Genomic DNA, 27,129 nt, shown 5'->3' with positions numbered 1-27,129 from the left:
TGCTTAGCACATTAGCTGGCAAGCAGAAGATCCTCAGTAGATGGTATAATCCTTCCAGAGCCTAGAACACATTAGGACTTTAATAAATAGCAATTACAAGAATGAATGTTTAATTACCTCTGGTGATTTGGGGTCTCCTTGCCCATAAAGCTCGGTCCCAGAACACTTGAAACATTAGGTATTCATTCAGGAGATAGTAATTACGATAGTCACCATTAATCCTCCCAAATTGTTCCCCTTTTACAGATGATAAAACTGAAACTCAGAGAGGTTTTGCATCTTGCTTATGATCATTCAGCATAGTTAGTGGCAGTTAGGGGCTTAAACTGTGGTCTAACTCCAAAGCTTCTATTTCTAAGCACCCTGCTGTATCACCACCCCTGGGGAAGTGTGCTTGGATTATTAATATTTCAGCAGCAATAGCTTTTATTTTCTCTGTGTGCGGATAACAAAGAATTTAAGATTCAATTAATATTTACTGAGACCTCACATGTGCCAGGCCCTGCCAGGGCCAGGTTTAAGGGACATTTGTGTAAATTACCGAAAGGTGCTCCCTGGGTGGATTCAGCAGTGGGCACATGGCTTGGTGAGTAGAAGCCGGGCTGGATTCTGGCCTCTGCTTGTCCCCTACCCTGGGCACCTGTGTGCAGTACACAAACTGCCCAAGTGTATGCTGTACCCCTGGGAACATGCTGCTTGTTTCCTCCGTGCCATGCCACTGAATCTTCCTCTCCACAACAGTCCTATGGGGCAAATACAATTCTGCTGGACAGATGAAGAGACTGAGGTTCAGAGTTGTGACGTAGTCTCAAGGCGCAGATCCAATGTTCAAATGGGAGCTCTTTGGCTTCAAATCCAGAGACTGGCTAAATATAAAGCAGAGTGATCGAATGGGGTCCCATGTAGGGAAGGAAAAGAGATTCAGGAATCCCTGGGAAGAACCTGCCAAGTCTGACAACTACTGCTGGGATGATCCTCATGCTTTGCTGGGGCTGCCTCCCTGGAGAGTGATGGATGTGGTCCCCCATCAGAACTCCAGAGGAGACGAAGTTCCAGGCAGACTGAAACCACTGTCTGGTGAGCTTAGGGCTGTGGAATGTGCGTGCTGGAAGGCTGTTATGAGCTCCTGGAATAGGCTTCAGGTTTCAGGGCACACACTGCTTCTTCTGCACGAGGGATCAGTAAATATACCTGCAGGTACAGAGTAACACACGCTCAGCCGGGGGCCAAGAGATCCTGCCAGTGGCTCAGTGGAGAGGGACAGGCTGTTGGGTAGTGAGGTGACGATGAGGCCCCTGGAGAAAGCCAGACTGGGCTTGCCCTCCGGCTTGGCACTTACGAGCCAACCTCTCAGAGCTTTGGTGTCCTCATCTCCTCCCTTATTCCTCTGTGACTTTTCTAGTCCTTTGGAGATTGAGTTTATGATCTCCCTGAAGATACACCCATGCCCCAGGGTCAAATCAGGACCTCTGATTCTAGAATGTTCTACAAAATCATTATCTCAAAGAGGTATCTGCCCCCCCACCATGTTCACAGGAGCTTATTCACAATAGCCAGGATATGGAAACAACCTAAGTGTCCATTGATGGCTGAATGGATAAAGAAAATTTGAGATATATAAATAAGAAAATAAAGTGTATATAAATGTGGTATTCATATATATATATATGAATATTTACTATTCAGCCTTTAAAAAGGAGAAAATTCTGTCATTTGAAGCAACATGGATGAACCTGGAGGGCATTAAGCTAAGTGAAATAAGCCAGACAAGGAAGGATAAATAACTCATAATATCACTGATATGTGGAATCTTAAAAAAATTGCCAAACTCATAGAAATAGAGGGTAGAGAGGGGCTGGGGCTGGGGGCACTAGGGAGGGGTTGGTTAAAGGGTACAAACTTTCAGTTACAAGATGAATAAGGTCTGAGGATCTAATGTATAAGATGGTGACTAGAGTTGATAACACTGTATTGTATGATTGAAAAGTGCTAAGGGAATCGAACTTAGATGTTTTCTCTCACACACACAAAAGATAAATACATGAAGTGCTGGGTGTGCTAATTAACTCTATGGCAGGAATCCTTTGACAATGTATACGTGTATCAAATCACCACGTTGTATACTTTAAATATCTTACAATTTTGTCAATTATATCTTGGTAAAGCTGGGGGGAAAATAATGTTGTTCTAAAGCACTGGGGACTTTTCTGCCAGTGAAGGAGATGTGTATTTGGATGGGCTATTCTCAAGTTACTCTGTAGGTATCCTTCCCTCTGAAGCTGGGGACTCCCTGCCCCCTTCCCTGCCCCCCAAACTGTGTTACGTGCTGGAAATATTGTCGTAACCATTCCTACTTCGAGGAAGTTTACATCTAAAGGGAGGCAGACTAATAAATAAGCATTTATAATCCAGCATAATAAGAGCTAAAATAGGCACTGCAACACTGGGGGGAATCAGAGAAGACTTCCTGGAGGAAGTGATCTCTAACCTGAGTCCTGAAGGATGAGTAAAAAGCAGAATGGGAAGAGAGTTCTAGGTGGAAGGCACAGTCTGCGCAAAGATCCAGAGTAAGTCAAAGCCAGCTTGTTTGAGGAACAGAAAGATTGGGAAACAAAAGACCCCACAGGGTTCGTTTGTCTGTTTGGCTACATTCATGCTTTTGGACTTTATCCTGGGGGCCACAGGAGGCCTGGAAGGAATTTGAACAGGGATTAACCTGCTCTGAAGTTGAGAAAGACCACTTTGGCCTGATGCAGAAGACAGCGGGGGTGGGGCAGAGGCTGCACGCCGGGAGATTTGTTAGAAGGCTGTTCAGATGTGGGATTATTTAAGGAAACCTAAAAATCCAAGTCTAACTGTGCCCCTCAGGAGAAAAGCCTTCCTCCTCCCACCCCAGAGTAGTCACCTCTGGAATCTTTGGAATCTCTATGATCTTGGAGGCCAGTGAGAGCCCATAGTTCTCCTGGCTCCCAGGCCAGTGCTGTGCTCCAAACCTTCCCCATCCATTTCCCTTCCAAGAATCAGTCCTTTCCCCCAGCAGCTAATCTTTCCTTCCAGCATCCCCACGGCCTCCAGACCGATCACGTGTATTTCTTCCTATGCCCTTTAGTTTCCCTTCTGACTCTCCTCTGATTTTCTCTTGACCTCCCCGGGGCAGACCCAGAGATAAATCTGTTGGCTTCTTGGTGGGAGAGTTTAGTCTCGTTTCCAGCTCTGGCAGAGGCAGCAGCTTCACTCTGGCCTGGGACCGCGCCGAGGGGGCAGTGAAGGAGCTCTGGCTGCCGGAAGTTCTTGCTATGGATTTGAAGGTGGAAAGAGAAACTGATTGTGGTCCCTTCTGTCAGTAACGCGGTACCCTGTCTCATGGTTCTCAACCCAGACTACAGAATAGAATCTCCTTCTGTGGACTTAAAAAAAAATTGCCTGGTTCCTCAGAGATTCTGATTTAATTGTCACAGGAAGAATCCAAGTGTCTGTAGTTTTCAAAGCTGCCTGGCTAATTCTAATATGTAGGCAGGATGGATAGCAGTCTTAGCATCACATTTCAGAGATAAGATGACACTTAGGTGGATTGTAGGCTCTGGCTTTTTTTGTGTGTGTGTGTGTGCTGGGCTTACCTTGGGCAAAGCATAGCCTCTCTGAGCCTCATCTCTTCCCTCCTCTGGACAGGGAGGTTAATAGCACCTATCACTTAAGATGGCTGTGAACCTGCCGAGTCAAGCGTTTGCATTGCCTGGTACAACTTTTCTCCTCATGCCCAGCTACTTTAGTGTGAGTTGGATGAGCAGATTTTTAAGACTCCACCGTGAGAGAAGATGTACTATATGAGGGAGAAAGGTACAGGGTTAACATTTTTGCAAAGTGATTAAATAGAATAAGTTTGTCTCCAAGGTCCCCACCCCCATTTCCACTCCCTGTGCCCTAAGGCTTTTAGACAGGATTTGAGGCCACTGGAGGTCCCTCCGTACCAAGCATGCCTCCCCAAGGAGGATGGAGAGAGGATTCTTCTGTAAAATTTTCCTTTACTAAGTGGTTTCAACGCCATTATAAAATAAGACTTTCCATCGCTTTCCTGCCAAATGTGTTTCATTGGTCCCTAGATGTAGCCTGTGTGGTCTTTTCCTATGGGTGGGCTCTCAGAGTCCCTGCCCATTCTATCTTCTGTGATGAAGGGGGGTAATGCTACTAGCATGGCAGGGGCAAGAGGGAGTCCTCCCGGGCACAGTTAGCTCGGCAAAGAACTCTGTCTCCTTACTCCCATTGTCGCAAATGTGTTTTCCTGGGCACAGCAGAAATGTCAGTGGAAGAGGATAAGGTCAGTGCAAACTCATCACCACTCCAGGAAAAATAGCTCGCAACACGCTCTTCCTAATGAGAAGAGGGATGTGTCTCTCTCAAGACATTTGAGATTCAGAGATTGGGAGAGGCGCTCTGGAACAGCTGAAACTGAGTTCCGAAGAGGTGCTCAGAGATCCAAGTGACAGCTGATGGGAGAAGCCCACGCCTTCACAGTGGTTGTGATAGAATTCTAACTCAAAGGATATTGCCTTTCCATAGAGACCTTCATTAAGATGGAAAACAAACAACGCTTTCAAATCTGAGCCCTTAATGGGTTAAGCTAAAGAGTCCAGCAGCAGTTCAGTTTCTGAAAGTCAAGCTATTTTAAGAAGCAATATATTATCCCAAAGAATTTTTCGATGCTATGACAGAACCTGGATGTCCTATGCACTGACTCACTTCGTAATTCAATAAACATTTACTGTTCCAATGAGCATTTGTTTCTGCTCCTTTACCACAAATACATCGCAGGAGCAGATCTTTCAAATTGCAGGCATTGACTGGTGATGAAACTGCTTCTCACACAGGCAACTCAACGTAGCATGATCCAGGGCGAGTAGCTACATGAATTTAATTGTGTGTCTTGGAAATTGAATGACCAATTCACTGTGTAAAAAGCTTTATTGCAAAATTTAAAACTATCATAGCTTGGTATTAATTATTAACAATTATAAAAAATTAATGCTGACATATAATAATTTTTACTTATAAAATTATTATGACGTCAGCATTAATTTTTATCATTTTCATAAAACTTTATTTAATAATGGTTAATCGCTTTTACTGAGCCAACCTGGCAAAACAGTTAAATGAGATAAAATATGTCAAGTGCTTAGCACACGACATTTAAATAAGCAGGCAAGAAATGATGGTTCTCATTCTATCATGGGAAAATTATAATTTTTTCAAAAGATAAAGGCATTTTGAAAAAAACTTGAATTTTTCAGAAGAGGAATAAAAGTGGTGCAAGTCTAATGGCTAGTCTGATTATCTAGGAATCACAGTATCCATGAAATTCAGGTCTAGATATTCACTGACACTGTCATTTTGATTGGTTTTGCCCTTTCTTGAATGCCTAATAGTATTAGCAACAACTACTGCAACTATTATTATTCTAAATATTAATATTAGTAGTAGTAGTGGTCATAACTGTAGTTGGTGTTATTTATTTCTGCTTGCCCAGTATCCCAGCCCCCTGATTTTGGAAGTATCTAGATTATCCTTTGGATAATTACCCTTCCCCGTTGGCTTTGGTCTTCGTTGGGATGTCAAAGTGTACACCTTCCTTTGGAAGGTGACTCAGAGATGGTGGAGTTGTTTCATCCTTACAGCAACACGTTGAAGATACCCTCCAATGATTCCTGTGACTTACCTGGGGGCTCTTCTGTCTCCTGCTTCCTAGTTCCTTCCAAAGCTTGGCCATTCAATTTATCCTTTGATTCTGTCAACTATCTCAGAGCTACTCAATATATTTTCTTTTTTTTTTAAGTTAGCCAGAGATGATTTGCTTTGCTTAATAATCAAAAAACCCCCAAATAGTAAGGTAATATTATTAATAGTAGCTCTGATTGTCATTGTCATTATTTTCAAAGTCATAGTAATAGCTACCATTTACTTGCTATGCGTTATGTTCTAGGGACTATTCAAAGCATTATCGTATTGCATCCTCATAACAATTCAGTGGATATACACTTATTTCCTTTTGCATATGAGAAAACTGTAGGTCGGAGAGATTAAGTAATTTGCCCATAGCTAGCAAGCCGTGCTAGCAAATGTGGCATCTCCAACTCTGGCACCAACACCCTCAATCACTATGCTACTTTTCTATTACATGACTGAGATGGGATGTGCCTGGCAATATGCTAATCACTTTACATCAATTACCTCTTATTTTTCACAGAAACAATCATGTCTCGGTATGGGTTCTGACTGCAGCCATACAGATGAGGAAACAGGGGCTCAGATGAGTTAAATGCTTTGTGCAAGGTCACTCAGCTACTAACATTCCAGCGCAAAGCTATCCAGCCAGAAAGGTCTCAGCCTGTCGGCAGAGGGACGAAGAAACAGGCCAGGTCTGTCCAGACTTAACCTCACTTGCTGTTAACAGAACAAAAGAACCTTTAAAAGATGCTGAGAACCAGGCTGCCTTCTGAGGAGTCCCAGAAGGCTTACAGCGGAAAGGGAAAACTTCCTTGTACTGAGATAACTTTGAAACCCTCATTTCTTGGCCAGTTTTGTTTTGTTTTTTTCTCTTTTCTTCTTTGAAATTCCAGGCCTGATTAGATCATGCTCTGGACTTGAGTCGGCCAAGGGGCATGCTTTAAATCACTGTGATCCTGATGACCTTACAAGAACATCTTAAAAGGATAAATCTATTTGTTTTACACTGAGATAATGGAAAATAAAGCAACCTCTGCCCTCTCCAGGAGACCTTGCTTGCAAGGTCTTGCTTGAAAAAACCAAGCAAGACCTTGCTTGGTTTTTATAACATACTTTTACAGTTGATTTATCTGCTCTGAAAAATGAGATTTAAAAACTAAAAAATAAAGAAGCCCTCAGTGGTGCTTGTGCTAAAACCACCGTTGAAAGCCAAGAACATCATCGTAGACCCTGTTACCAGAGTCGGCAGGTTGATGTGTTTCCATACATGGGAACAAAGGCCTCAAATTCCACTGAGTCTGGAGAGACTTTCAGGGGCTGTATTTTCAGGCCTGTGTCAGGAAATGAATGATGTAGAAGGCACTCGTGTGGCTGCTGTTTGGCCTCCACCACCAACACCAAATCCCACCAGCATTTATGGCCCTCGTCCCCAGACTTCTAGGTCCGCGGGTTGGAAATTCAAAACTTGTGCCCCGAAAGTGGATAAGGCCATTTTAACAGAATTATCTGGCTGGGATGATTTTCTAGAGGATGCTGATGGGGATGGCGTGGGGAGTCATCAAAGTGATGACAGAAGAACACGTCATTTCTGCTTTGCCTTTTGTAGCAGTTATTTCTAGACCAAACCAACTTTTTCATAAATTTCAGAAGCATGGAAGGATGAGATTGTCATTGGACTACACAAGGGCATGCCTGCCAGCTGGTGGAGGTCATTGGGCACCATCTTGGAAACTGGCTACTACTTAAGACTGGCTACTGTATAAGCCTTAAGGACAAAAGCCCTTAACATGGTCCACAGGGACCAGCTTGCCTCACCAGCCTCCACTCCTTGATACTCTCTGGGCTGCATTTCACTCTGCTCTTTTTTCAGTTCCTTGCATGTAACATGTTCCATCCCAGTCTGCCTTTGCAAGTGTTGCTCCCTCACCTGGAATGTTAATGTATCACTCTGTGTCATCACTACCTCTTCATCCTTTAAAGCTCAGCTCCACCAACGCATCCCCCAGGAAGCCGTCCCTGATCCCCTAGACTAGGTCTGGTCTTCTGGTCCCGTGCACTATATTGCTAATAACTGAGTCATCGACTAATTGATTAGTCATTAATTCATACAGGAATGTATGGTCTGACTTGTGCTCTCTGGGTCACCAGCAGGGAGCACAGATCATAAAGTCAGACCCAGATTCCAGGTTTCTTCACTCGGAATGCTGGGGTCATACTCTTCATAACCACTTTTTTTTTTTTGCTATACGCGGGCGTCTCACTGTTGTGGCCTCTCCCGTTGTGGAGCACAGGCTCTGGACGCGCAGGCTCAGCGGCCATGGCTCACGGGCCCAGCCGCTCCGCGGCATGTGGGATCTTCCCGGACCGGGGCACGAACCCGTGTCCCCTGCATCGGCAGGCGGACTCTCAACCACTGCGCCACCAGGGAAGCCCCATAACCACTTTTTAATCCCTATTCCTATGGGGAGAAAAATGACCATTATTGTACCCTGTCCTTATACAAGGCTCTTTTCATTAGTTCTAAAAATAGAATCATGCTGATTTTCCAGACTGAGCATCTAGCCTATACTTTTGCTTCCATGTCCCCTACATTAACCACAAGAAAGCACTTTCATTAAAGTACGTTATTTTATTCCCTTATCAATTTGATTCCTATTTGTCAGGAAGTACAGAGTTTTAAAAGTTACCAGCAACACTGTTTGTTACAGGTTTTCTTTGGACATCAAGCCCTACTGCTAGAATCCATTGCAGGGGAGAGTTGCAGAAAAGAATTCTCTATTTTTCCCGAGTACGGTGGTTTGGCATACTGGGTGAGCCACTTGGAGCAGAGCTCTTAGTCCTCTGCTTTTTTTTCACTCAACTCACACACACACACATACACACACATACACACACACTCACTCCTTTGATTTATTTGCTAGGATGATGTAAACGGAAATTACAGAATCATCTATGCGTGTGTGTGTGCACGCGCGTGCTGGTGGGGGAAGTAGGGATATCTGAGCTGAGCCTAAAATGGAATTCAAATATGTCTGTAGAAGTGGTGGGAGGACCACTTGGAGGTGATTTGCAGGAAGGCTTTCCCACCCCTCACTGGGAAGGAAGGGGGATGAATCAGACATGGCCTGTGTCTTACTCCTGTGGAAAGGAGGCTCCTAAGGGAAAGAAAGAGGAACTGTTTGTATTATACAACAGACTCCATGACCCTCGAGGGCACAAGCAGGGCCTTTTGGAGGTCTGGGTGACCCTGTATGACTCTGAGTGAGGAGGGGGGTCATAGCCTCACTTCGGAGTGGACTGAACTTGGAAGCCCAGCAGCTTGGGGTAGTGGCAGGTAGCACCTTTGTGTGGACATTGGCATTGAACTAGTGTCAGCAGCGTTCAGAGGCTACATGGTGAGCTCTCAGGGGGCTCTGGATGCAGGCGGTATAGGTGGGGAAGAGAAAAACCCAGTGGCTGCAACTGGATGTGTTGTGTCTGCGGTAGCTGACTGATTTGTGACCACCAGGGAGACACCCCCAGGGGACACCAGGACACAAGAGGCTGAGATCTCATGGGGGCTGATGAGCTCTAAGATCTTATGGAAGAAAGAGCCAGTGGGAGTTTGGAGGAACTAGGTAGATCACTGATAGTTTCCTAAGACCACTGAGACTTGGGGGTGGACTGATGCTAAGAGACAAGCAGGCCTTAGGTTGGGTGGCTCCATGTCGTGTGGCTGGAGGGACAGAAGAAAGCCAGCATGCCCAAAATGTCTCCCCTGATGGCACACCCTGGACTCAGAAATGCCCTCCTTCAAGGTCATTCCTCTGGTTTGAAGGCTTGTGCTTAGCAAAGATGCTTTACTGGGAGAGTTGGACGCCATGAGTAAGCATGGGAGGAGTTGGAGAAGGGAACAGCAGAGCTGGCAGACCTGGGTGAGGCCTGGGAGGGGAGGTCCACGGAGATGCAAGAGAGGTGAGCAGATGCTAAAATGGGGAATGGGTGGAAACGAAGGACCATGACAAAAAATGGGCCACTTCTCGTTTTAACTGGGCCCTGAGCCCATTTCCCATGCTCCCTCCAGGCAGGTTTCAAGTGGTCCGCTGTACATCAGTCATGTGCTGGAAAATCCCCTTGCCCTACTTGAGTGGTGGCCTAGCCTGACCTCATGCTTAGGTTCTTGAGCCTTGCTTCACTGAAAAGAGAAAGGGAGAGGAGAGGAGAGAGGAAAGCAAAAGAAAGAGGGAATAGAGAATGAGAGCAGAGAGAGGCAGAGAGCAGAGGAGGGGGAGATGTACTGAGACACACAGAGAAAGAGCAGACATGGGCCATAAATTGCTTCCAGGGTGTGAGGAATGACAGACGCCCACTTTGAAGACCTTCTGGGGTCACTGTTTAAAAGCATCCAGCCATCTGGCCGCAGGTGGGCCTCTCACCTGACCCCTATTAGAGCTCCTTGCCTCTGGAAACTGGCATGATTTATGGGTCCCTCTGGACTCATGGCCAGACAGCCACCCCTCACCTATCACATCCTCCCTGACCCTGAGTTGCCCTTCTTGCACGTGGTGCAGCAGGTGGATTTGAATTTCTAATGACTGCAGACACCTGTGTTTCCCTGAGGCTCTTGCTGTGGTGATGGAGAACAGACCCAGGTTGTACCCAGGAGGGAGAGCTCAGTGGAGGAAATATGAGAGACAGGCTTGATGGAGACATGACAGGTCACCGGAAGTGTGCACCCTGTTAGATTTCATTAACTGTCTACACTTCCTTGGCTGCATTCCACTGGTCACCTGCCCAGAAACACAATTGGAAACACAAATCTTAAAGGAGATCAATTTTCCAATGACATATGATAGGAAAAAAATGGGTCCGGAGCCAAATCACAGATAAGCGGGCCCAATCCACCAGAGGGTCATTCATGAGGATCCCGGTGTCAGTGCAGCTCTGGTCCAGCCTGACTTACGGCTGGGAGCCCCGCTGTGAAGGAGAAGGGGGTAAAGCAGGTTTGCAGAGCCCAAGAGGGGCATGCGCCGACTTGGATTAATGGGGGGCCCCCACCAGATCCCTCCCACCCTCTAAATCCTTTGGAGAATAGCATGCTTTCCCTGATGACAGCTCTGTTGCAGTTCATAGAAACTCAAGATTGAACGTTTAAGGCCCATGGTCAAGCCAGCAGTGCAGAGGGAACAGAAGACTTTGTTACGAGTCTTAAATCCCTCCAGATGCAACGCAAGTCACGCTGCTCATCTCCAAGCTGCTTAGCAGAGAGTAACCCCTTCATTCCCAGGGAACATGGTTTGAAAACCCTCTCAGTCAAGTCAAGCTAAGTCCTTGGTGCCCGCTTTCATGGGTCAGGAGTTCCCTGCTGCTGTTCCTGCTTAAGGGGAAGTAGTCCTTGCTAGAACCTTCATGACTCTCCTTTAGAGCCTGCTGGAAGAACTTTTCCTCTCTCAATAGTCTAGCCTGTGACCTTAGAGGTGGTAGTTTCTGCATTTTTACAGCCTTACTTCTCTAATTGCAGTGCACAGACCAGCGTCAATGGCGTTGTTGGGATCAGTGGCATCATTTGAGTCCTTGTTAGAAATGCAAAATCTCACGTCCCTGTCCCAGTCCTACTGGATCAGAATAGTACCATGTCAGGGGCTCAGCATTGGGCCTGGTTGCCTGCAAGCTGGATATTCAGAGGTGGCAGTAGTTGGATTGGCTTTGGTAAGCAGCAGTCTAGGCTGTTGTATCGTGTAACCTCTATCTCTACTACTTTGAACGCTCATGTGCCCATCATGTCAGGTGATGACAAATACCGGCTAACGTCATTTTTGTCTACTTGGCTATTCAATGCCTTTCCCATGGTAGATGCTTTCTTTCTACCATGATCACATTTTCTAGTCATCCTTGGTGCTCACTCCCATGTGCCCATCCACATGCCTCCAATCATTCAGTCCTTTTCATTTCAGGCTCCTGATCAGCCCGCGAGGCCATTTGCTACTGTCCATGAGACTTGATATATTCTCACTTCTGGCCACTTTTTCTTCCACACAGAGCAGAGGACTGGGTGCACCACTCAAAGCTCCACCCACTGGAAAGGTTTTCCCTCAGCTCTGTCATTCGCGTCCACTCCATGATGCCTGGAAGACAGCCACCATTCATTTTCAACTTGTACTCACATTCCAAGATGTCCCACCTGTAAACCAACCATGAGATTTTTCTCCTTCAGCTAGTTGTTTTGGGAACCTTCCTAACCATCTGGCCATAGGTACAAGCTGAGAGAGTGGTACTGGGCAGTCATGGAAGGTAGCATGGGAGTCTGGGGTTCACGCCCATGAACATTTATTGTGCCATCTGGTCCTGCTTGGGATCCATTTGGGGTGTACCATTTCCATCTTAGAACGGCCTGCTATGGGCCTGTGTGATTTCATGACTTGGAGGGTCTGGTAGAACTCAGCTCATGATTACTTGACATTCCAGGGTCAAATGTCCCACGTCCACCAGGGCCCAGAAATACTCTAGGATATATTCCTCAAAAAGCACATCCTGCAACTGACATGGCCTTCATCCAGCCCCCAGAGCCTCTGTTGTAATTCTCCCACTGGGGTTTGTTATAAGATCCTTACTGTATCTTTTCCCACCACTGACACTTCCGACACCAGATTGTCTGCCAGATCATATACTCCAAGTGGCAGAGCTACTCGTTCCATAGCCTGAACTGACTACAGATTCCTTTCTTGCTCCAGGCCCACACAAAGTTGGCTACCTTTCAGATTTCCCGGTATATGCACTGGAGTAGTATTGCTAGATGTGGGATGTGCAGCCTCCAGAGCCCAACCCAGAAGGGAATGACAGACATTATACCTCATTCTAAGGGATAAAAAATGCAGCAATTTGTCTTTTACTTTGGACAGTATTTCTCAGCATAATCTTTGGACCCCTGAAAACTTTACCAATGGGCCATGCCCCTCCATCTTCCTAGGGTTTATCTCCCACCATCTGAAGTGAGCTGTTTCACCAAGGCCCCCAGTGTGCTAGGCAGCTCTTACTCTCCCGGCTCTGCCATTGATAGAATGGATCAATGTGGTATTCTGAAGGATGTGCAGATGGTCCAGATTTCTTCTGACTATATTGTGACAGCAGAAGAATGAACATAGACCTAGGACAATACTGTAAATACATATTATTGTCCATTCCATGTGAATGTAAATTGCTCCTGATTCTCTTCTCTGATTGGGATAGAAAAGAACTCATTGGCTGCATACCATTTGCCCAAGTCCATAATAATCTACTGTGGCAAAGGTACCATGAATGGCAAGACAGCCACTATTGGAACTACTTCTCGGCTGAGTATGTGATAATTGACAGTCATTCTAGAGTATCTGTCTGGTTTCTGCAGGGCCCTGACTGGTGAGTTAAGTTGAGATGTGGAGATATGAAGAAGACCACCGTGACTGCATCAGTAAGATCCTTACGGGTGGCACTAATCTCCAACTTCCCCAGGAATGTGATATTGTTTTTGATTCACTGTTTGGGGGAACTGAAGTTTCAGAGGGGAAGGCAATTTCAGAGGCTTTTACTCAGGCTTTCCATTATGATAAACCAAGGATCTCATGTAAGAATTTAAGAGTTGAGTATATCAATCCCAATTATATATTTGGAGACCAGAAAAATCATCACTGGATGGGTAATCCATGGACCCACTGGACCCACTGTAAGTTGGCCTTTGGCCAAAACTCACTATATTAACTTGCTGCCGTATACCTCAAACAGGTGGCCATTATGACATTTCAGGTCTCCAGACATTGATATCATCTCAGACTCTGTCCAATAACCCTCAAAATGTATGGGTATTTCTCTTGCCCCAGTCATCTGAGTAAATGGTTGTAGGTATTTTAAGGGAAATATTAAGGGAATCATTAGTATATACTTGCCATGGTGTTGCTGTGTACTTCCTTTTGGGGACCCATCCACCTCTGTAGCCAACAGAGTCTGGAGATGAAAACGGGCTCAGGTCCAGGGATTGAGCAAAGTTCATGACTTCTGTTGAGGTGACCACCTCCAGCCTCCTGCTCATTCATTCTTGCCTTTTTGGATTGTATATATTAAGCAGCACCCTCTTTGTCTGCCTGTGCCTTTTGTCCCTAGGGGATCCCATGTTCTACTAACCATATCCACAATTCCTTGTGGGTCAAGCCCCCTTGGCTGCCCCTCCAATCTTGTTGGTTGTGATAGCAATTGTGGGGCCCCCTCATTTCTGGTGATTAATAACCATCATCTGGACTCTTTTGCTTTGAGGCCTTATCATTCCCATTGCTATTAGTAAGCCAAGTTCTGTGACATATTCCCTATAGTCAATCCTAGCCTGTAGAGGAAAGCCACCACTTAATGTCTTAGTGATGCTAATATTCATCCCATCAGCATGTTCCTGATGGCCTTCATGAATAGCACGTTCTCTAGGTCCTTCCATGGAACAAAATTTCTGATGTGTCTTCTGTCCTCATATATCCAATTCAGCATGGATATATATATCCATGGATAATATATCCAATTCAGCATGCCTAGTTCCCTGAGCCATTTAATCCCACTGGTTTCCATGGTACCTTAGGCATTACCACTTGGTCAGTATGGGCTATTTTTTTTTTTTTTATTTTTTGATTTATTTCGGCTGTACTGGGTCTTAGTTGTGGCGCGTGGGATCTTCATTGTGGCTTGTGAGATCTTTTTTTTTTTTAGTTGCAGCATGCGGACTTCTTAGTTGTGGCATGTAGACTCTTAGTTGTGGCATGCATGCAGGATCTAGTTCCCCAACCAGGGGTCGAACCTGGGCCCCCTGCATTTGGAGCTTGGAGTGTTACCCACTGGACTGCCAGGGAAGTCCCAGAATGGGCTGTTTTTTTCTCCATGTCTTTAAGACTTACCTACTAGCAAATTTGCCCATATCCTAGGGTTCTTGCCAAGGCGTTAAATCCATGTTCCTGAAGAGTACTCCAAAGTAAATGAACTTTTGCTTGTCCATTCTTATGTCCTGTACTCCTTAATCAAGCACCCTCAAAATCCAATCCCATGGGTACTCCCCTGGCTCATGCTGGTATGTGCTACCTAATTCTTGCAGCTCCATTGGGATTTGTCTCTTTCCTTATGTTCTAAACTGGGAATATGCTGGAATTTAACCCTATTTTCTGGCCTGACAGCCAGGACAGGTCTGGGAGAAAGTCCTGAGGAGGACACCTGTTTTCTTGCAATGGGGAGGCCCATGTTGTATCTTCCCACAGGAAGGAGTTCTAGCTCTTAATAGGGACAGATGAGCCGTCTCTGAAGGCTCAGAGGATTCAAGGAAGTCAATGGAACCACAATCTTTGGGGGCATCCATCCAGATGACTCAATCTCATGTTCAGGAGTTCAGGTTTTCCCAGGCAGGGCACTGATCTCTGCATAGTAGAGTGGCGGTGACAAAGCATTCCACTCTCTTTGAACCCTGGTGACTATAAACATCAGAACCTGAGTCAGCTTCTCAGTCCACTCTCCCACTGCAGGAACTACGAAAGAGGACCACTGGCTTTCGCACTTAGTATTTAAATTTGTTAATTGCCCTTAGTTTCTCAGTATCCCTCTGTAGGCATCAAATCAACTCAGTTAGTAACCAGCTGTTTCTACTGTCCTTAAATGTGCTATTCTTCCATAATGTGCAAACACCTGAATCTTCATACCAGCCCAGGCATTCCCCTCCACCAGGAGGTCCTTCCAAGGAATCACCTGTGAAATTTTTAGCAATTGGGTTGCCACCTTGTGCCAGGATTATCTATACCTCAGATACCATTTGGGATGGGGCCTTCCTTGCCAGCTGTGTGGCAAGTGATCTAGAACGCAAACTCCCTCTTATCACCTCTTGTTTTTGATTATTCCCAGTATCAGTTATGTTGGTTGGTCCCTTTAAGAAGCAGACACCAGGCTAAGTTAGAAGTGCAAGACAGAATTCTTGGTTGTAGAGCCTGTGAAAAATAAAGGGGAGAGAGGCAAGAGTAGGCAGGGAGAGCCTTCAAACTGCTGTGCGGGTCTGACATGGTGAAAAGCCAGGGGAAACACAGGAGGATGGGGTAGGAGACCTTCAGACTGGAACAGCATTCAGGATTTCTTGGTCAGTGTGGTAGGGAACTCTAGTGCAAATATTACCTATGGAGAAGTCCTGCATTGGGTAGAAATGGCCAGGCGCCCATACCCTCACCAACTGGGAATAATGTGGCTTGAGTTCAAATGCTGCAATTAGGTCATTTCTGGGTAGGCTTCAGAGGGTCCACGCATATCCTGAAACTGTAAGCAAAAATCAATATGTGTGTATGTTTCTAGAATCCATAGCTTTTCACTAAATTTTCAAAGAATTCCCTGATGCCCAGAAGGTAGCGTGACAGTGGTGTGAATTCACTTGGTCATCCCAGCATGTTCTCCTGGCCCCTTTCATGTTCCCTCTTTTCTAAAGAGCTGTGTGCCAGCTACACTGGCCTGCTTTGTGTTCCTCAAGCACTCTAAGCTCATTCCCAACTCAGGGCCTTTGTCTTAGCTGTTCCCTCTGCCTGGGATGCCCTTTCCTCAGATGCATTCAGCTTAACTGTCAGCTTCTCAGAGAGAAGCTTGGATTCTGCAAACGAAAGTACCTTCCTCCGTCACCCCTAGCATACTTCTCTGTTTCATTTCTAGCCCTTCCATATGATCTCCTCTTTGTTATTTGTGATATATCTCTGCCCAGTAGGATGCAAGCTCCATGAAAACAAGTCATTCTCTCTTGTTCACCATGCTTTCCCCATAGCCTAGAATGTTCTTGACATGTAGGAGACACTCAAAGTATTTTCTTTTCTTTTTTTTATTGAAGTGCAGTTGATTTGCAGTGTTGTGTTAATTTCTGCTGTACAGCAGTGATTCGGTTATACACATATATACATTCTTTTTTATACTCTTTTCCATTATAGTTTATCACAGGATATTGAATACAGTTCCCTGTACTATACAGTAGGACCTTGTTGTTTATCCATCCTGTATATGAGTTTGCATCTGCTAATCCCCAAATCCCAATTCATCCCTTCCCCCACCCCTTGGCAACCACAAGTCTGTTCTCTATGTCTGTGAGTCTTTCTGTTTTGTAGATAAGTTCATTTGTGTCATATTTTAGATTCCACATATAAGTGATATCATGTGGTATGTCTTTCTCTTTCTGACTTACTTCAGGTAGTATGATAATCTCTAGGTCCATCCATGTTGCTGCAAATGACATTATTTCATTCTTTCAAAAGGTTTTCTTAAGAATAAATGCTTGTCTTCTCTGTCCATTAAAATATTTTCCAATGTGTCCCCTTCTTACATTTTTTGTAGCTATTTTATAGAACTATAAATATAGATATAATTATTAATAATCCAGACATGCAAAAAAATTCCAGACAATAACGGATCCCTATGCACTAGCCTCAGAGATAGACAGATGTTAACGTTTGCCTTCAGTTGCTTCAATTTCTCCTTCATTTGTTTTATTTTTTAGCTAAAATTTCATAGCTCACATTTTGTGATGCGCTTCCCTTTCAGTGGTAACTTCTGCCTTGAAGGTAGTGTATGTCATTTCTAACTATGTTTTAGTAGTTTAATGATATGTGTTTCTATTCATATGCTATTTTTTTTTACTGAAGTACAGTTGATTTACAATATTGTGTTTTTTTTTTACTGAAGTACAGTTGATTTACAATATTGTGTTAGTTTCAGGTGTATAGCAAAGTGATTTGGTTATGTATATACATAACTGAATACATATATATACATTCTATTTTTCAATTTTTTTTCCATTATAGATTATTACAAGGTATTAAATATAGTTCCCTGTGCTATACAGTAAATCCTTGTTGTTTATCTATTTTATATAGGTAATATGTATCTGTTAATCCCATACTCTTAATTTATCCCTCCCCCCACTTCCCCTTTGGTAACCTTAAGTTTGTTTTCTATGTCTGGGGTCTGTTTCTGTTTTGTAAATAAGTTCATTTGTACTGTTTTTTAGATTCCACATGTAAGTGATATCATTTAATATTTGTCTTCCTCTCTCTGACTTATTTCACTTGGTATGATAATCTCCATCCATGTTGCTGCAAATGGCATTATTTCATTCTTTTTTATGGCTGAGTAATATTCCATTGTATATATGTACCACATCTTCTTTATCCATTCATCTATTGATGGACACTTAGGTTGCTTCCATGTCTTGGCTATTGTAAATAGTGCTGCAATGAACATTGGGGTCCACGTATCTTTTCGAATTAGAGAGTTTTCATCTTTTGTGGATATATGCCCAGGAATGGGATTGCTGGATCATATGGTAGCTCTATGTTTAGTTTTTTAAGGAACCTCCATAATGTTTTCCATAGTGGCTGCACCAATTTACATTCCCACCAACAGTGCAAGTGGGTTCCCTTTTCTCCACACCCTCTCCAGCATTTATTGTTTGTAGATGTTTTTATGATGGCCATTCTGACAGGTATGAAGTGATACCTCGTAGTTTTGATTTGCATTTCTCTAATAATTAGCGATGTTTAGCATCTTTTCATGTGGCTGTTGGCCATCTGTATAACACATGCTATTTTTATATGTCCCAAGATTTTATAGAAATGTGTGCACACTATATGTATCTGTTGGTAATTTGGACCTATTTAAGTATTTAACACTATTGTTGAGCCACAGAATTAACTCTGGAGCTGTCCTATCTGTGGACTTATTGTTATACATGATAATACAATTCCTTGTTGTTTAAGCCACATGAATTGGGTTTGTTATTATGCACAACTGAAAGCTTCTTCCCTGTGATAGGCTCATTGTATTGACATTTCTCACTGTTGAGTCCTTAAGCTGCGGCTGCCCAGAAGGTTTCATTTGGCTGCAGGTTTACCAAGTATATAGACAGTTTTTGTTTCTCCTCTACCCCAGGTTGCCCAATTCAGAAATCTTTTGTGGTAGTAATTTATTGCCGTGTAACAAATTTAGCAGTGCAGAACAACACAATTTATTATCTTGCCTAGTTTCTGAGGGTCAGGGATCTGGGAGCAGCTTAGCTGGGTGGCTCTGGCTAAGGGGACTCTTGGTGAGGTCACAGGCAAGTTGCTGGCTGGGGCTGCAGCCATCGGAAGGGCTGGAGAACTGGCTCCCAAGATCCTTCATGGGACTGTTGTCAGGAAGCTTCGGTTCCTTTCTGTGTGAGACTCTCCATAGTTGACTTCTCCCAGAGTGAATGATCTGAGAGAGAGAGAGAGAGAGAGAGAGAGAGAGAGTCCTACACAGCGCACCACCATACACCCACCCACATCTACGCAGTTATCAACTGGGAGTGGTCTTTGCTCCCTCACTTTTCTCCTCAATATACACCATAATCACTGATCCCATCCTTTTTACCTCCTTGGTGCCTCTCAGATCAAGCCACTTCTCTCCATCCTGTTGCATGGTGGATGTAGGTGCAGAGAGCTGAGTCTGGGGCACAAGTATGATCCAGTCACTGGCCTTCAAGTTGTTTTCAGTGACCCTCAGAATCAAGTTCATGGTTTTGAAGGCCTGCCTGCACCTCTAGCTTCCTTATCACCCGGACTTCGTCATCTCTTGTCCTCTACTCTCCCTTCCCTCTGTGTTTCTTTAGGTCTGAAGTTCAGTGTCACGTTCTCAGGGAAATTTCTGACCTTCAGACCAGACTGGATCTCCCGGTCACATGCTTTTGGAATGTTCCACCTTCAGTCATGCTGCTCATCACAGTTGCCCAATGTCTCATTGCTATCTGGTCTGCGAATCTGCAAGGTGAGGGACCACACAGGTTTTGTTCACGGCTATCCTCCAAGGACCGGAGATGATGTCTGGCACATAGCAGACGTGCAATACGGTGCACTGAATAAGTGAATGGGTGATTTTTCACCTGGTATTTGTGCTTTCTCCTTTCCTTCCTTCCATGGAAGGAGACAGGTTACTTTATATGCAAATCCTATTTATCCCAGTGAACAATGTGGCAAGATTGAACCAGACATTCAAAGCAAGGGCCTTTCAGGGGATTTTGTGGGTCCTGTGTGACAAAGACTTGCTCCTTAAGCAAGCTGTAGTCAGTCTTGTGTAAGCCTTTTCTTGACTAGGCCCCTCCTTGAGGCTTGTCCTCAAGAGAAAGAATCCTGCCAAGTCAGTTTAGTGAGAACCTCCCGTCACTGATATCTGATCACCCTTGATGTCTGATTCAGTTCCTCATCCCCCACCATCTCCTGGCTGATATCTGATCACCCTGATGTGCTTTCAGGAAGAATCCTGTTAAATCAGATTAGCCAGTATCCCCCCTTATTCCTAATGTTTCCTCTTAGTACTTTTCCATCCACTGACCCCGCACCCTGCTCCTTGGTGATAAATCCTCACTTTTGCTTGTTTTATTCAGAGTTGAGCCCAATCTCCCCTGCTTCCTGCAGACACCCATTGCTGCAGTCCCTTAAATAAAATCTTCCTTAGAGTCTTTAACGAACATCAGAATAAGTTTTTCTTCAGCACTTGGACTGGGTCTACTCAGGACAGGCCTCTCGATTTGTCTTTGAACAAATGCACACTCTATCCCTAGACTTCCAACTGGAAGCATAAACATACAAGACAATATATTCTTCACACATGCATTGGCTGCAAATCAATATAGGAACATAACCTAACTTATATCACCAGACCTGTGGAAAATGGTACCTACTTAGTTTCATTTTGAAATGAAACTCTAAAAGTAGATGTTCATGCGTAGTTATAACAACAGTCAACCTTGACTGAGCTACCATTATGTATGCCAGCCTCATTTTAATCTCACCAGAATTATAAGGTAGCTATTACCTCCCTTTTATAGATGAGGACACTGAGACTCAGAGGGGCCAATGAACTTACCCAAGTTCATACAGCCGGTAGGTAGTAGAGCCTTGATCCACTCTGGGGCCTGTTGCCCTTTTTTTTTTTTTTTTTTGCGGTATGCAGGCCTCTCACTGCTGTGGCCTCTCCCGTTGCGGAGCACAGGCTCCGGATGCGCAGGCTCAGCAGCCATGGCTTACGGACCCAGCCGCTCCGCGGCATGTGGGATCTTCCTGGACCGGGGCACGAACCCGTGTCCCCTGCATCGGCAGGCGGACTCTCAACCACTGCGCCACCAGGGAAGCCCCTGTTGCCTTTTCTATGCCACTGTACCCTGCTGCCTTTCCTTGGAGTTATTCTATTTTTTGGTCCCTTCCTCATCGTAAATGGCTCAAATGCCTGTAATTGTTGAGTTAGCCACTTGGATCGGGGTCACAGTTTTTGCCAGTGTTCTTCGTAAAGCTTTGCAGTTCCGTGGCATGGCAGACGTTTTGCTTTAATTTGAAGTTTATAAATACACATATAAAAGTCAAGAATAGGTTTCCCCAAGTGATTCAGGAGCACATTGACTATGAAGGAGGGAAGTGTGCCCACTTTCAGCAATTTCCATGATGAATGACATAGAGCAAGAAGAATGTGGTTAAAGAAAGAACGACAGACTCACCTACCCCTTTGCCTGGTTCCCAATGGAAAGGGAGCGGAGCTGAGCCAGCCCTGGAGGTGGAACATTGGGGCTCGTTGTGTAGGTGAACAGCCGGGATTCATTAGGGCTGGAGACTTCCATGGTGTGGCCAGGCTCTGGTGGAAGGACCCTTTGTCTTTTCCACAGACCTCCCCTTCTCCATCTCTGGCCTTGGTTGACTTGAACTTTGTGTTTCGTACGCTGATGAAAACCACACTTACTGACCACACTACTGACCAGTGCTCTGGGATGCCTCTCTCAGGCTTGCAGCCCTGTAGCACCCCAGCTCTTTACTCTGGCTTGCCCTCTCTATGGTTGCTGCTCAGGTGCTGATCTGAAAAAGGTATAGTTTGGAGACTGGGGAGCTGTTGGCATTCACAGGACAGCCTTCTCTGCGGTTTCTTTCTGTGTATTCACATGCAATCAGCCTCCCATGGCATTGAAAAAGGTTCAGGTTTTTTCGAGTGCCTCATCCTTTCATGTGAAAATTAGAGGGGATTGTGACTTGTAATTAAATGGGTGGCCCCACTCCATCTACTGCAGCCAATTGTTGATTTCTGAGTGTTGATTATAAGTAGATAATTCTTTTTTTTTTTTTTTTTGCGGTATGCGGGCCTCTCACTGCTGTGGCCTCTCCCGTTGCGGAGCACAGTCTCCAGACGCGCAGGCTCAGCGGCCATGGCTCACGGGCCCAGCCGCTCCGCGGCATGTGGGATCTTCCCGGACCGGGGCACGAACCCGCGTCCTCTGCATCGGCAGGCGGACTCTCAACCACTGCACCACCAGGGAAGCCCTATAAGTAGATAATTCTTAATTCCAGGTATTGTTCCCTACTTCCCAGCATGGCACTTTGCCTCTTTCACCCATAGCCTTTGTAATGATTGATTCCTCCCAGAAGTGGGTGTAGAAAGTGAGGGCAGGAGGGGGAGAGAATCATAATAAAAATAGCTAATGTTTCCTGAGTACTTAGTATATTTTAGGCACTGTTCTGAGCTCTTTACTCCAACCCTATGGGGACAGGTACCATTATTCTCTCTACTTAACAGGTGAGAAAACTATAGCCATCATAGGTGAAATAACCTGCCCAGGTGTACATGTATAGTAAGTGGTCCAGTTGGATTCAACACTAGGCAATATGACTCAGAGCAAGAGCTCTTAAGGCGGAAATAGAAAAAGAGGGAGGGAGGGTCCTACAAATACCCATTGTGCAGCTTATAGCCTAGATTCAACAATTGTCTGTCCCAAACCACTTTCCCCTAACCCAACAGATACTTGGTGAATTTTTCAGTGTTAACTTATGATGATCAGGGATTCTTAAAAAGTTGGGACTTGGCAGATCCCTTTGAGATTTTGAAGAAGGCCATGGCTCCCTCTTACTCCAAAAACTGCATGCAAAATTTTGCATATCATTTCCAGAGGTTCAAAGGCCATGTGAAACTCTCCTCCCAATAGACCCCATGGAACCTGGGTCAAGAATCCTGACTTAGAATAATACTAAACTCTATCAATATGAAAAACTGATTTGACCATAATGGGAAGAGAGGAAGCTAAATTTGGGTAGGAAAATGGAAATTTGTGTAGAGTTGTATGAACTCAGACAAACTACTGACCTTTTTTGTATCATAGTCATAGCTTCCCTCTTCCTCTACCAGCCCATGTTTATTGTCAAGTTCAACAGGGTAATATCTGATCACTGCTTTCAGTTCCCCAGAAGAATGTGTCCTGCTCCTTTCTGAGAATTCCTTTCCAGGTTCCATAGCCCTAGGAAGTTTGCAAACCCAAATTAGTGACAACAAACTAGTAGGGCCCAATTACTCCTGTGGGCATTCCAAAGATAGATGTGAGGGCCTGTTTCCAGCCCCCTAAGCCTGGAGAAGCAAAGACCTGGCACCAGGGACTTCCTTAGGGAGCTGCCAGTCATGTTCATCCCCTGGGGCTCCACCCTAGTGGGGTAAATCGCTGTAGGGAGAGGCTGCTGGGTATGACTCCGGGAGGGTGTGTTTGTGTGTGTAGGTGAGGGGAGACAAGGGAAGAAGGAAGTAGCATTGTCAGCTGATGGGAGAAGCAGATTCCTGAGAGGCTGTAATACCTACAGTTATTTGGAAACTAAGTCACCACCTCCCCACTCCCATTACCAAAGGACTAGAGCTGGTTGACCAGCAACAAAGTAAACCTCTCCTCTTCTAACTTCTTCCCTCTACCCCCTAGGTGTGCTGCCCTTTGGCATTTTCCCCCCTTTTAAGTTTATTTTTGATGCTTGTTTTAAACAAATTTCACCTGTATAGAGAAGCTGAGGGTGAGGGAGAAGGCCCGTACCACGGGATGTCCTTGGGGTCAGTCTCAGACTGATAATACAGACAAGGATTTATATTTATGAAGCATTGAGGATGAGCTAGACGCTGTGCTAAGGGCTTTATGTATATAATCTCATTAAATTCTCCAAACAGTCTACAAAGTAGATTTGATTATTATTTCCATGTGACAGATGAGAAAATTGAGATTCAGAGAGTTAGTGGCGAATCAAGGATTTGACTGCTGTTCCCAATCTTTCGGCTGCAATGGGCCCCAGAAGCAGGGCTGGGACTTAGGAATTTCTCCCTGAGAGGAGCACCTGTGTCAGGGCTCCTGCCCATTTAGTCTGTCCTGGGTCCTGGGATTCTACCTTCGCCAAGTTTCTCCCATCATTTTCCCCTTCAACTTCCACGGCTGGCTCCTTAGTCCAGGCATTACTCCATAGTTCCAGCTGTTCTCTCTAGGCTGGCCTTGGCCTCCTCCATCCCTCAGTCTGGACACCAGGGTGGCTTTTCTTCCTGGGACTTGGCTTTGGGCCCAACACCCCCTTCTCCTACTGGCTCTGCCACTTACTGCCTGACCTTGGATGAGCTATTGAACTCTCAATGACTCAGTTTCCCTATCTGTAAGATGGAGATGATAGGTTTATTTATTTTTTAATTAATTAATTTATTTATTTTTGGCTATGCCTCGTGGCAGGTGAGATCCTAGTTCCCCAACCAGGGATCGAACCTGCACCCCCTGCAGTGGAAGTGGGGAGCCTTAACCACTGGACTGCCAGGGAAGTCCCAGAGATGATAGGTTTATTGTGAGGAATAAATGAGTTAATACATGTAAGGTACTTAGATGCCTGGCACAGAGAAATTGATAAAAAAAAGTCAGCTATTATCTTGTAAAGCATCCTTCCTCCTCACTTCAACATGTCATTTGCTATCTCTGTACCTAGACTGAACGTCCTCAGAACGGAGGCAATATCCTGTGTGTTCTTTGATCCCTGAGCCCAATACCCTGCCTAGCATGTGTGCAGGGGCTTTTATGCTGCTGAACTTACCATAATGGGCGCCATGGGAAGATGAAGAATTTTCCCGGAAGCCTGTAGAGGCAAAGGCTAAGATTTCCAAACTGTGATCACCTGGGGCAAATGCTCCAGGTAGGAAGGAGACTTGGGGATACAGGTGGAGGGGGAGGCAGGTTGGCTGCTTTTCTCCTCACGTCACCAGTGCGCCCCCTCCCCCTCGAAGGCAGGCTTTTAATCTAGCAGACGCAGTGTGCGCAGTGAAGGCAGGCACTGGACCTCCCATCCCAGGCTCGGGGTGTGGGTGAGGGTGTTGGGGGCAGGTGCTTCAGGCCTCACCTGAGCGGCCCCCAGCCCCGTCTACCTCCGCTCCCATTCAGGGTACTGCGGGCTGCTCCCCACCCCTCACCGCGCTGAGGGAGCCCAGCCTGACCTGGGCTGGCCTCCGTGCCCCGCAGCTTCCCTTCCAGCCACAGCCTGGGGCCTCTCCGCGCGGCCACACCTCCCCGGGCCCCGCAAGGGTTAAGGCAGCCGCGGAGAGGAGAGGTTTGGGCTGACGTCGCTCTGGCTGAAGGGGGTTCCCCTCGGATGAGGATGGGAGAGCCTGGCGAGCTGAAACCCGAGCTCCCGCTCTGCTGGGGCTTGGGGAGGTCCGTGTGAGAGCCGCCTGCCCGCCGGCCTCCCTCGGTCCCTCCCCGGCAGTCGCTCCGGGCACCACCGCGGAACGATGGAGCTGGGCTGGTGGCCGCAGCTGGGGCTCACTTTCCTGCAGCTGCTTCTCATCTCCTCCTTGCCAAGAGGTACTGTGGGTAGCATCAGGACCCCCAGGAGGGGACTTTTCCCTCTTGGGGTTTGGTAGGGGGCAGGACTGGGGGGTCCCAGGAGATGGTGCTTGTGTGTATGTGGGTGGTGGCTGGGAGGGGGGGGCTTCTTCTCAGTGATAATCTTGGGGGCTTGGCTGGTGATGCTGGAGTGTCTGTCTTTCTCCCTGAGAACGGGACACTGTTTTCTGTCATCCCAACTTGTGGGACTGAACTGCCTCATGAAGGGTACCAGCTACAGTTTTATTTGCTGGGTTTTTATTTTAGCTTTTGAAAGCACAAAATCACCTCCGGGAATCCACCCAGTGTCAGGTATGCCCCCTGACATGCAAAAGCTAAATCTCCCACTGGAAGAAGCCCCCTCAGAGATTTGCTGGAAGGAAAGAGGAGGATGAGAGCAGGGCTTGCAGTGAGGGTGTCCCTCTGGGGCGTCTTGCTTGACGAAATCTTACAGTTACAACCCTTCAGAACAGATTCCCAGCAAGGGAGATGTACTCGCTCAGCATATATCCACTTCCTTTCTGATAAGAATGAGAAGGAAGAAGGAAAAGCCGAGGTGAAGAGTGCAAGTCGTTTCTGGGGAAGCACAGTGTTTGTTTAGAAAGAGCTGTGGCTTCTGTGTTTTTCACATGTCATTTTCTGAGCCACAAAACCCATGTCAAATGGGCTCCTGGGGCAAGTGAGGCTGAAACGAGACACAGAGGTCTTGGGAGCCTCTTGACCCAGCAGAAGCAAGGAGAGGGCAGGCTTGTCCTCTGATTGCTTCCGGGCAAGCAGGGAAGGAGGACTTCTTAGGATCATCTGTCCTATGGCTGGAGAGGCCAGGTGTCAGGAGGTAGGGTGAGACCTCGGGAGATAAGGACCGGTTGAAATGTACACACATGATAAAATAGGGCAACTTTGCCGAGGAGCAGGGAGTGTGTGAGCTTTTGCTACTCTCCTTCTCCGGGGGTTACCTGTCACCTGTGCTGGTTACCTGTCACCTGTGCTCTACTCGAGAGGTGGATGCTCCATTGCTGCACATAGCTGGCAAGTGCCTGAGAGTGAAACAGAGTAAGTGGGAGCGGTGAGGGTGTAAAATGCAGTCACCTACTGTAGAAGGGGAGCTGGACCGTGGGGCATATCCCTTCATGACGAACAAAAAGCCAAGATATAAAAAATGCAAAACCCATTTTGGTGAATACTTCCCATCTACCCGTAGCCTGCCAGCCCCAGGTGAAATCTTCCTTGGTGATTTACTCTCAAGCTGGAGAGAGAGTTTCATTTGAATGTTGCCTCACTGGCATCTGGCACAGCCCAAAGACAATAATGTAGGAAGAAGGAGCCCAGGAGGGGGAAGTCTGTTAATCCATAAACGCAGACACTTGCCCCAGCGGGTAAGTTGGTGAATTTTCCTTAAGGCTCATTCCTGTTCCACCTCTGCCTTTTGGAGCCGAACTTCCAGGGCATGGTGGCCCGAGCCCAACTCCAGAGGAACCTGGTTCCTTCTGGAGCACCAGGGCTCCGAGGTCTAGTTTGCTCATCCCTGCATCAGCACGCCCCTGCTTCTTTTTTTCTAACGTGGCAGGTAAGATGGCTGAAACCCAGAAAAGTTAAAAAGCAAAGCTCAGCTGCCCCTTTTTTCTTGCCCAGGATCTGAAAAACTCATTTTTTCCTGAACTGAGAATCTCTTTTACCTTGTGCTCTGGAAAAGCTTCAGGGAGGGTACGCGGCGTCTGGGCAGCCGAGCTGCTGACTGAACCAGAGAGCAACTTCACGAGTCCAGC

The 27,129-nt window shown here is 46.0% G+C and overlaps 1 protein-coding gene across 5 annotated transcripts in view; it reads left to right on the top strand.

Moving 5' to 3' along the window:
- The window catches only part of PAMR1 (peptidase domain containing associated with muscle regeneration 1), a 164,113-nt gene that overhangs the window by 67,978 nt on the left and 69,006 nt on the right, over nt 1–27,129 (top strand). Inside the window, exon 1 of one of the 5 annotated variants that reach the window (XM_019948260.3) lies at nt 25,132–25,342. The exons of the other annotated variants lie outside the window; for them this stretch is intronic. Within the exon in view, the coding sequence (XP_019803819.2) occupies nt 25,270–25,342 (73 nt within the window). The 5' untranslated portion in view covers nt 25,132–25,269. Of the gene's footprint in view, nt 1–25,131; nt 25,343–27,129 lie in introns of those variants that run through there. 5 annotated transcript variants of the gene reach the window in all.

Source organism: Tursiops truncatus, chromosome 8, assembly GCF_011762595.2.
Source record: "Tursiops truncatus isolate mTurTru1 chromosome 8, mTurTru1.mat.Y, whole genome shotgun sequence".
In the NCBI taxonomy this organism is placed as follows: Eukaryota; Metazoa; Chordata; class Mammalia; order Artiodactyla; family Delphinidae; genus Tursiops; species Tursiops truncatus.
Note: the sequence above shows the minus strand (reverse complement) of the source record. Positions and strands in the feature narration are given on the sequence as shown.